At 40.4% G+C, this 11,487-nt stretch overlaps 1 protein-coding gene across 1 annotated transcript; it reads left to right on the top strand.

The window, feature by feature from the left end:
• The first annotated feature begins 552 nt into the window (after positions 1-552).
• Positions 553-10,455, top strand: LOC144247106 (uncharacterized). Its single transcript, XM_085570572.1, has 7 exons — positions 553-3,273; positions 5,401-5,506; positions 6,322-6,495; positions 7,194-7,293; positions 8,231-8,319; positions 9,076-9,214; positions 9,685-10,455. Exons 1-7 carry the CDS (start codon positions 3,204-3,206, stop codon positions 9,691-9,693), a joined length of 687 nt encoding a protein of 228 aa, XP_085426698.1. The 5' UTR covers positions 553-3,203; the 3' UTR covers positions 9,694-10,455.
• The last annotated feature ends 1,032 nt before the right edge of the window (positions 10,456-11,487 follow it).

Raw genomic sequence — 11,487 nt, 5'->3', positions numbered from 1 at the left:
TAACATAAAACATGGGAAAAGTTTTATTGTGAGACATGATTTTATTAATTTATAGTGAAGCACTTTGAAATGCCTCTCAAATGTATCCTTAAGAGTCACTTAAGTTTATTTCACAATGCAATAATACAGTAACATCATAAAAGTAATAATATATATTATAATTTTTATATAAGTTATATATTTGTGAAAAAATCAATGTCTTAAAGAATGGGGTCACATGGTATTTTTTAATACAGAAATAGCTTTAATGCATGGGGGTTTTATTTATAGTTGATTGTGTTCAATGTAGAGTGATTTGGAGCTTGTTGATATTAATTTTTTATTTACATGAAACTGATTGTGATACTTTATTTTGGCATACTGCTGCAAAGCACCTGGAAATAAAGGGCAATAAGATACTTTTTAAAAACTAAGTTTAATTTTTGTCTGTTGTTTTCATATGTAGGAAAATTGTCAATTCCTTTCAAGTACTTTTTGAGAGTTCATTTATAATGACTAAGTCACACTTGTTTATTAATGTTGGGGGGGAAATGTCACCCCTGAAGTACTGAATCACTCCTGGAAGAAATCCCTGAAGCCGTAGGACAGACCAGTGCTCAGTGGCCTAAATTTTGAGCTGTGCTTCCATTTTCTTCTCTGGGATTTTTTTTTCCTAAAGAATGGTGTAGTTCAGGACTTGGAAAAAACTAAAGTTTTTATCCATGCTGGAGGAGTGATACAGTTCAAGAAGGAAGCAGGTGGTAAATGTGTGTGTCTCAGTGTGACTGTGCCAGCCAGTCTTCAGATAATTTGCCAAGCAAGGGTCATAAATTATGTAATCTATGTTGTAACCTAAAGAGTGAATTACTCGAAAGGAGGAGAATTGTGTGAATGAGTAATGGGGCTGTTTTAATGGCACATTGTCCCTGTGATTCTTGAACAGCTTGGGAGATACTGGAAAGGTATTGAAATGCAGCAATGTTGTTACCTTGTAGTGGAAGTTTGGAGTATTTTAGTGAAATGCTGAAAACATATTTTTAATCCAAAAGAAAGTGGGGTCCCACAAAGCCAGTACTTTTTAGAGAAGGACAATCAGTAGGCACTGGAGTGTGTGTGGCTTTTATTTTAAAGTGCAGGATTCCCAGAAACCAAGCTCAGCTATGTGCTGATGGCAAGCTGCAGCCAGGAAAGGCTGTGACTGAAGCCATCCTAGAAGACAGTGTGTCTTTCTTCCTGCCCCTGATGTGCTTTTGTGTGGACAACCCCAGTGAAACCCTGGGTTCACTGTGGGCAGAGGCAAACACCCTTGTTCAAGGTGCAGTTACTCCTTTGTCCTTCTGTTTGCAGACATAGGAGATGGATTTTGCTGCAACAGCTGAAAGAAATTCCATTGCTGTGACCAGGGAATAGGTGTAAACTGAGCCTGTCATGGTTTCAAGCCTTGGTAATCTTTTCTGGGCTCTTTTTGTAGCAGTCCTGACACCAGTGTTTGGGAATCCATAGCTTGAGCTCAGTTTGTTTCACTCTCAGGACCCCTGCAATGCTGCAGGAGGAGAGACTGGTCTCCACAGCCACCTCGAACCAGCTCTGAAATGAGTTAAGATTAAAGATTATGAGCAGTTCCATCTTCCACCATTCATTTTGGTCAGTAACTTTGATTTACTTCTGTGTCTCTCTTTGAAGAAATTAAATGAGCCTGGATGTTACAGAATGCATTACTTGGCTCTTGATTGTGCTGAGCTCCAGAAACTCAGACAATAAGAGGAGGAAATGGGTGTGCTGTGCAGTACAAAGCTCTCAGCTGTTCAGGGCTGCTGGCACTGGGTTTATTTGCTGTTACTCAAGTGGGCACTGAAAACAGAAACCTCAGCCTCTGCAGCCCTTCCTGAGGCCAGGTCCAAACCCTCTGCATCCAATAAATGCCAGTGATGTAGCACAGTCAAGGGTCTGGGCTTTGTTTTGCTACATTAAAACATCTCACCCAAGGGAAAAACTGCCCATTGCATTTCTGCATCCTTGAACCAAATCTGACAGCCCAGGTAAAGGTGTTTGGTCATCAGCCAACGTGGGGCTCCCCCTGAGCAGCTGAGAGCTGGTGCCAGAGGGGAATTCCCTGTCAGCAGGAGAATGGAGCATCTGCAGGAACTGCTTCTTCACACTTCTGCCTTACATCTGAAGAAGGATCATGCAATTTCTTTCACTTGAGGTAAATACTAATTTCTTTATTGTGGTCTGTTGTAAAGTAATTTTCTGTCAGGACTGAGAATCTCTTATCTACTGCTGTAATATTAAGTGTTGGGCTTTAGCCAAAGCAGTATTCAAGAATTTGCTAGGCATTGATTTTTAGAGATCATTATTTATCCTTTGAAAAGCAAAGGTTAAAGTTTACCTTTTGCTGTTAATGTAACATGCTTGGCATGTTAGCATAAGCAGCCAGCTCCTGTCAAATTAGGAAATCCACATTGGGATTATATCAGTTATGAATTAGTTTTGAAAGCCCTGTGCTAGGAACAATGCTTGTGCTAACTTCAGCTTCAGTGCAGTTAAACACAAAATTTGGGTGTAACCTGGGTAGTGTTTGGGGTGACCACAGTGTCCGTTTCTTCTTGTGCAGTGAATGTTGAGAATTTTTAAGGACTCTAAATAAAGAAGAAAGATGACAGGGTGTGTGCTAAGGTGTGAGGTTCTGTCATCACTCATCCTTGCCACTTGGGTATTTTCTATTCTCAGAAAAATGAAAAATTAATCAACAAAACTTAATGGTATATACATCCAATTACAGGATTCCATCCTTCCTATCACATCCATCTTTGGTGGCTTCAAGACCATGGCTTTGTCTTTAAAAACAATGCCTGTTCCAGGAAATCGTCTGCAAATGCAGTCCAAGTTTATCTGTAAAAGGTAATATAAGCCTAAAAGGAGAAGGGAGAAAGGGTCCTGACAGACACCTTAGTGTGTTGAAATTTAGGTTGTTAAATGAATACCTCACATCTGATTTAAAAAATTCAGAAACAGCAAGATTAATGAGATATTTTTATGAAACTACCTAGTTTCATAAAGGAAAATATGTTGAGTATGTTATCAGAAAGCTGTATCAGTTTTAAGTTAATTAGTAATTCTTGATAGAGAAGGATGCTGTAAAACAAGCTCAAAATCCACAATCCACAGCAGCAGAAAGGGAACTTTATTCTGCTGCTGGCAAAGTCTGGAAGAAAAGGCCCAGGATGTCCTTTCTGAAAGTCCTGCTGTGTGTCCTGGTCCTGGGCAGCCCCTTGCTGGGTGAAGCTTCACAACGTAAGAGCTGCTGGAATTTTGCTTTGTGGCTTCTCAGAGCAGGGACGTGGCCATGTGCACTCTGGGGAGCTGCTGGGGCACTGCAGTCCCTTGGGGGGGACTGCTGCTGGGGAATTCTCCTTAGGCTTTTGAAATAACAGCAAAACAATGCAAATGTAAAAACCTTGGTGAGAGAGCTGCTGTCCTGTGTTTGGTGTCACAGGGAAGAAGTTACAGCCATATTAATTAATTACATCTGAAGCTCAGTATCCTGATGGGTTGGGATCCTTTTGAGTCAGTCTCTGAATTTCAGAAGGGTGGTTTTAAATTAGTTAAATGGTTTGGTTCTTTTTCAGTGGGGGAAAAACCACTTTGTATATGGGTTAAAAAATTGTGTATTTTTTTATAGCAAGTATTCTTAGACTTTTTTTTTGCTACTAACAGGGAGAAAATCATCAATAATTAAGAGCATGACAATCAGAATGCACTGGTAGAAAATTTATTTTAAGTGAGGAGTGAAGTAATTTAATTGTTTCTGATTCTGTTAGACCAATATTGGCCTGCAATTATTTTATGGGAAGATTTCCCACATATTTTATTTATATATTTATTTATTTTATCATCACTGTTCTGTACCTGGTAGCTACCACTTACTTGTAACTGGGTATCCCTAAGTCAATAGTGGTAAACCAGCTGCAGTTATTATTTTTCTAATAAGAGTTTTGGTTTGTGATCTGAGGAATTTTTTAATGCTACTCTAAACTTTCATTTGCAAAAACAAGTTACTACTTGAAGGCTAACTTGGCATTTATGTAGACCGCAGTATTTTGAAGAGCTCAGCAGTGAGTTCCTTTATCACATGGAATATTAGAGCATTAATAGCAAAGAGCACACACTCCCTCTCTCCCAGCAGAATCACAACTGGTGATTTTATGCTGCCTCAGGATTTTGTATCATTGCTAAAAGAATTGTAATTGTTTTACTAACCAGAGGGAGCTAAAAACATTGCTTATCTCCCAGATGAACTATGCCAAATACTATTTGGAATTCTTCATTTTTCTGTACTTTATAGCCATAACACATACCTGTAGTTAGGTTTTCTTGGAAAATGTTCCAGTGCTGATGCCTCTTTAGAGGAGAGCATGCAGCGTGTGTAAATGGATTGGTACAAGCCTTGGTCACTGTAATCATTTAGATTTATCTCTGATAAGCAGCAAATGTTGGATGAGATGGTCCTGCACAGTGGAAAGGAAGGAGGCTTCCATCTCTTTTTGCAGTGCAGGTTGCTCCCAGCACAGCTCCTCTGGCTAATAATGCAGCAGTCAGAAGTTTGTTCTGGTAGAAGTCTCTCTGACAGTGACAGTGCCATTAAAGCTGCTCCAGCAGTTGCCTGTGGCTCCTCTCACTGGGAAGAGTTGTGCACAATTAGATTTGGCTCTGGTGGCACTCTGGGGGCTTTTCTGTGTGTTCAGGTTGGTGCCTGGCGTTGAGTCCGAGTGCTGAGCAGGAGAGAACAGGTAGCCAAGGATGTAGGGTGGGAGTGCCAAACGTGCTGGTGTTTGATGATGATTCAGGCTGCTGAGGGAGTTGTTTTTAGCCAGCCAAATACCTGTGAAATACTGTAAACACTCAGATTCTGGAACATAATTTACAGCCCAGTGTTTACACAGCAAAAGAGATAGAGGAGAACCAACATTAATGCAAACCAGATCCTTTTGTAGGCTAAGCCAAGGAATAATCCCATTGCAAAACGCACAAAAAGGTTCTAATTTGGATTATAACTGGAAGGTTGGAATCTCTAATGAGTCTCATGACTTTTAGTCTTTGTCAACAAGCCAGAGATGATATATTGTGGAATTGAGACACAATCACACTTTAAATTATGAGACTAAAAACCATAACAACACAAGCCATACAATTTCCTGGAGGATGGGTTCACCCTGGATTCAGGGTAAAGTAATTTAAGCAGGTAAATTTTCATTTCTCAAATAGCTTCAAAATTTTCAAGGGACAAGTCACTGGAAAGTAAGATTTAGTATCATCTACAGAGTACATATGAAGCATGAATTTTTGGTGTAATTAGCAACACAGCCCACTGACAGTATGTTACTGTATAATTGCATTAAATAATTCTGTTTTAATTCACAGCCAACTGCAGTGGAGTTGTGGACTTTGAGGCCTGTCTGGGTAATACAGATGAATTCTGTCCTAAAAATGTTCCTTGTCAATGTAAAGATGGAAAACCTTTTTGCAGGTAGTATGTGGGCTTGGTTTGTTTGTTTAAGTATACACCATGTAAATGTCAAATATATTCTAAATTATGAATTAAATTTAGATCCTCCAAAGTAATCCATGAAAATAAATGTTGATCTTCATTCACAATCTGCATAAGCTTATAGCTCTGATAAAAAGCATCAAATCTGGGATTTGGGCATAGTGTTTTCTTTTTAAATATATGTGTGGGCTATGTCATTCCTAATGTAGGTAATCACTGTAATCCTCAATTTTTACAGGCTCCCTGTTCTCTCAACTATTTTACTTTAAAACTGAATTAGCTGTGTAATTGCAAGTTCATTTTTTTTTTTTCAGGCTGATCACATTTTCTTTTGAGTTAAAAAAAATTAGACATCTTAATGTTCTATTCTCCATTACGTAGTGGGGTTTTTTTCCTTTTAAAAACTTTGTGTCATAATGACAGCCAGAAATGTGAGGTTTCACTCCCACTCAGCAGCTTTGCCATGCTGACAGCAAAAAGACCTTTGACCTGAGCCAGGCCATGATTTAGGGAATGCATCCTGTTCCCAACAAAGCTTCTTATCTTGGACTCCTGAAATGTTAACTCGGACTTGGTTACTCAGAGCCTGGCAAAGTGTTTTTGCATCAAATCTGGAAACAGATGGGTGTAACTAAGATAAAAAACACCTTTAAACATCAAGGAAAAATAGTGACTCTCTTGGCCCCTGCAGTGTTGAATAATAAATAATTATATAGCAAAATACTATACTTTTTTGGTATTGCTTGCTTTTGAATTAAAATGCTCTTGCTAAAAGTGAATGTTTCTATTTGCAGATGTGATTACTACAGAACAGGCTGGAAGGAGTATTGGTACATGGGCCCCAAATGTAACCACCTTTGGAACACTCTGGATTTCATTTTAGTGGCTACTCTTCCTGCAGTGGCACTGGTTGTCATAGTGGTTGTAATATTTTCTGCTGTCTACTGCTTGAAAATTAAAAAAGTTGGGTAAGTGCACTTAGAAGGAGTTTTGTACTCAAAATGGAAATACAGCAAAAGGAGTCTGGTATTCTGGTTAATTTTTAACCTCTGGATGTTTAAAAGCACAAGGTTGCCATACTGCCAAAATACTATTTATACAATTTAAAACTAACTCAAAGCATCTTACCTGAGCACTCAGCACTTACTCAGCATTTTCCCACCTCACTCTCAGTCATTGCTTTTCTTTAGGACTCACCAGACAAGCCTTAAAGATTGATAAGTACATTTACTACTTAAATCCAACACTAGCAAATGCATGTTTCTGATTTATTTGCTCTTAGGGATTTTTTCCACAGGTCTAAAAAGAAAGAAGTAAGACTGATAACCATTGACAAGAGGCTTGGTGTTTAAACACGATTCCTCCCACTCTTGGGTTTCAGATATTGGCAATTTGAGCTGCTTTTTGCTTTCAGCACTTTTTCCCAGTGACACCTCTCCCAAGTACACAGACAATATGGGTTTTTTCCTCTGTCACTGAGCCCCAAAAGTGTGTCACTGGCACTTGCTCTAACATAGGAAAGCTGTAATAATACCCAGCTCTTGTACAGCTATCGCCACAGGACATCTAAAGCTCTGACATGGCTGTTGAACCAATCTGCAGCACCAAAAACATCTGTCAAGACCCTCACCATTGCTAATGCTCTGAATTCCCATTGTTCCCCCAGGAAGCAGCCAAAGCCTCCATACAGTGGAGCACAGCAGAACCCTGCATTCAGCACTGACACAGCTGCCAGCCCGGGGCACGGGCACCGTCAGCCAGCCGGGGTAAGAGGTGGCACAGGGGGCACAGCACAGCCCCCAGGCATGGTGATTCAGCACAACGAAATGGGAATAGCAAAAAAAAAAAAAAAGGGAGTTTGAGTTTAAAGTCTCTTAGCATCCGATTTCCAAGATCAGCTGAATGTATGTGAGAAAGTGAAACTTGCATCGAGGATTAAATGAAACTAATTTTGCGTAGGAGAAAACAAAGAACTAGGGATTATTTTTACTGGATGCTCAAACAACTATTTCCATTTTTCGGCCAGTAAGAAGACCAGCTTTAAAAAGAGAATGTGCTCTGCTGTTCCAGTTTTCTCCATATGCAAGGTGTAGCAGAGATCATGGCTTGAACTAGTGGGTGTCAAGAGAAAAGATGGATAAATACCATTTAAAATCAATGTAAAGAATCACCAAAAGGGAATATTTGTGTGTGTGTGTGTATGTTCATTTCCTCATTTGGTACCTCAAGGGATTATTTTACATATTAAGGAGCACACAGTGTATGAGAAGGAGACATTGAATGCTGTTTGAGAAAAGGGAGAAAATAATCTAGTTCGCTACATTATTTTCTGCTAAATCCATCTGTAGAGTATCGATAGCTTGGCAATGCAGCAGATCTGAGCCTGCCTTTACCAGGAGATGGTGCTGTTCAATTTTTAACTAATTCAGAATTTAGTCCTGTTGATGCTGTTGTTCCCAAGGTGTGAATCAGACCCAATCCTGCAGTTTGGTGGGGAAGAAAACCCTTTGTAAAAGGAATCTTTTTGGGTCGGGGCTGCAGGAATTAGGGTTTTCTCAGCCCCCAGACTGAGTTGTAGCCTAGACATTGCATTTTGTAAGTGAAAAACTGGTTTATACCTTCTAACATTCTGTACCTGGAGAACTGGCTATTCTAATTTGTTGTCATTCTGCTCTGTGTAACCACCCAATCCCCTACACACAGGATGCCTGGGTTGGACAAATTCCAAAAGTTGTACTGAAAATAGAAGATTTTAATGATGCCTCAATCCCAAATCAAAGGCAGAATTACAGGTATACTGCTATTTTTTGTCTTTGTATTTTTGCTCATTCTCACTTTATGCCCTGGTTTGGAGACTCAGAATGACTTTGCAGCTTTGCCAGTGGCACAGCAAGCAACAAAGGTCCAGTAATGGCAAAGCTTTTGACTGGATTATTCACATACAAATCCTAAAATACTGCTTTATCCAGAAGCTTCTCTGGTTTTCCTCTAATCCCAGAGGCATTGATTTCATTACTGTTTAGAATCACAGTTCCCTGCTTGTGCTTCCTCACTTGAATCCCCCTCAGCACCAACTGCTGCAGCTCTTACTGCAACTTCTGCAGAGAACTTGTTTGCCAGGGTGCAGCTCAGTGAGAGCACAACAGGGTTCTGCTGCAGAGGCAGGCTGGAGCTTGCTGATGTTTTAGTCCCTCAAGGAGGGCTGGTTTTTTCTATATAAATGTTGAAAATGTTGAAGGTATGGCTATGGTGGATTTAAGCCATTTTGAAAATAATTGTAGGAATACAGAAAATTAGGTGGTGTGGCATTGTTTGTTGTGAAAAAAAAAAAAACCTTAAAGAGAAAGCTGCTTCTATTAATTCGGTCTTCTCTGTTTGCAGGATGAGGGTTTGACAGTAAAATTAACTTAAAAGACCTTTTAGACATTACTGCCTCAGTGCCGTGCACGCAGTAGTGAGCTTTAATATTTTTATATATCAGTTTAAACTAATCCTTTGTGCTATTTTCAGTATAAGGTTTTAATAACGTTTTTCTCTTCTGCATATAGTCCCATGTATGCTCAGCCTCTAAGGGCAGCAGATCCAGCATCAGATTATTTCCCTCAGTCCCGAGCCCGGGGGGATGAGTTTGACTATCCCAGGGAGGGTTTGCCTTACCCAGTTTATCCAGAGGCGAGACAGTACCAGGTACGTATCAATCACATCGCTCTGCATATTAATTACATGCTCTGCATATTAATTACATGCTCTGCATATTAATTACATGTTCTGTACATTAATTATATCATCCATCCTGGTGCTGAATACAAATCATCACTAAATTGATAGTGTTTGTCACTAAGTAAAGATGTGAGCTAACAGAAAGCCTGCAGCCACCTTTCACTGTGCAGGTGTTTTCTTCAGGAATGTTACAGACCCTGCTGAAATGTTTTTAAATATTTCCAAAGCTGTTGCAGTTTGTGTGCACACAGTGGTAATGCTTCCAGTTATTTGCATGAAAATAATCTTCCAAAGCTCTTGGTGAGTGAACACTCTGAAGCAGCACATACTAAGAAAAATATATAAAAATGTAGTTTGATTAGATACAGATTATTTTAATAGCAAGCATACTAGGGAGTGTGTGTCATGCTACTGATTTAATTCTAATCTCTTTACAGAGATACTAAGAACAAGTACTTCCTATATCAGAAATGTCTTGGAATGCTGCATGATCACTGAACAATCCAGGTGCTGAGAGAGCAGTGAGAGCCTGGTGGGACACAGAGGAAATTGCCATCCTCATTGGAAAGCACTAAGTTATTGCAAAGAGAAGGCACAGAGGCTAATTGTGAAAGAAAAGCTGGTGATACTGATACAGCTGGTGTGCTGATACTGCAGCACACAAGGGTCTGGCCCTGGCAGTGTGGTACAAACACAGCCAAGGACTTGGCCTCTCTCTGTCCCAAGATTTACCAAATACCTACAGACCCATTCCTTTGCCCCCTGTCTTTTTTATTTTGTCTTCCATCTGTGTTGATCCCAACAGCTGGAATGGTTTGCCTTTAAAACTGTTAAAACTGCCCTGGCTTGCTTTGTAACTTTTTTGTAAATAAGGAAAATAAATGAAGCTATTGAAGATTGAGCACCTTGCCACTTAGTAACAATTAAAAGAGACTGAAGACTGGGATTTATTTCCCATTTTCCAAAAAGTCTGAAGCACGTTACATTGCGATTTCTGTTAAATCATTTTCCTTAGTGTTGGGTAATATGTGAAACTATATGACAAAACCAGAATCTTAAGGATTTTAGAAAGGGTTTCTTGATCTTTGGTTTTCCCTCAATGTAACAAAAATGCAAAGTGGGCAAATTTCACTGGGTTTACTTCTGCTGCTGCAAATTCTGTCAGAAATAAAAGAAGTGAGTCTGGTTCCCTCTCTTATCTTCAGAAACGGTGTTAGCACATCTGTTTAGAGCCCAGACTATCAGTTTAAACCATTCTGACCTCCGAAATTCAGATCCAAAGGTGTCAGAGAATTGTGTCAGTGAATCTCTTTTTTTCTGTCATTTCTCAGCCTCGGTGGTGCCACAATCTGACAAACTGTGGTGGTTCTTGACCTCAATCCAGCTCTGTTGTACCGACCTCAGAGCAACCACAGAATTTGAGTGTTCAACTTGATATTCCCCCACTGCTCCCAAAAGGAGTAGGAGGATCAGAAAAGGCAGTGCTGTCAATACCCGTGGTGCTGGCAAGAGCAGAGCTGGCTAGACCGAGTCTCTCTCACCATTTTCCCCCAGTGTTCAGTTTTGTCATTACCTTTTCCAGGTATTTTCCCTTTCATTGCATTGGGCAGTTTGAAATTATTTTGTCATTAAGAATGTCTGTCTCTTGCTACAGCTAGACAAAATGACTGGTATGTCTTTCCTACTGATTTGCTGTGTGCTGTGTTATGGGGCTTTACTCTTTAAAACAAAAAAAAAAAAAAAGGAGAGGAAGGTCAAATATAAGTCTCCAAGTTCTCTGCTAAGGAGGTGAAAGTCCAGGAGGATGAGAGAATTATAGAAGCTCCACGTCTCTCTTGTCCCGAGCAGCCCAGAACTGGACACAGCACTCCAGCTGTGGTCGGTAGGGTTACCGGGGGTGCCCATCTCAGGACGTCCACCTTGGGTCACTCACCCTGTGCTGGTGACTCCCAGACCCCAGGTGGCTCTGCCCTCTGAGCCCCAGACAGGGGCACCCCCGCACTCCCTCAGGTCGCTCTCAGCATCCCCTCTCAGCATCTCGGGGCTTCGGGTCACATCTCCCAGGAACCCACCTCTGCCTCTACACTTGGAAACACAGCTCGGCTCTGGATTCCTCTGAGGAATAGAAGACACAGAACAGGCACCAAGCATGGCCCGAGTCCTCCTCTGCTCAGATTTGTACAGCAGGCTCTCAATCTTGTGACAAAGAGTAATGCAAAGTTTACACAACAAGTTGCTAT

Source organism: Lonchura striata, chromosome 4A (assembly GCF_050655825.1).
Source record: "Lonchura striata isolate lonStrDom1 chromosome 4A, ASM5065582v1, whole genome shotgun sequence".
NCBI lineage: Eukaryota > Metazoa > Chordata > Aves > Passeriformes > Estrildidae > Lonchura > Lonchura striata.
This window is presented reverse-complemented; position numbering and strand designations above follow the sequence as displayed.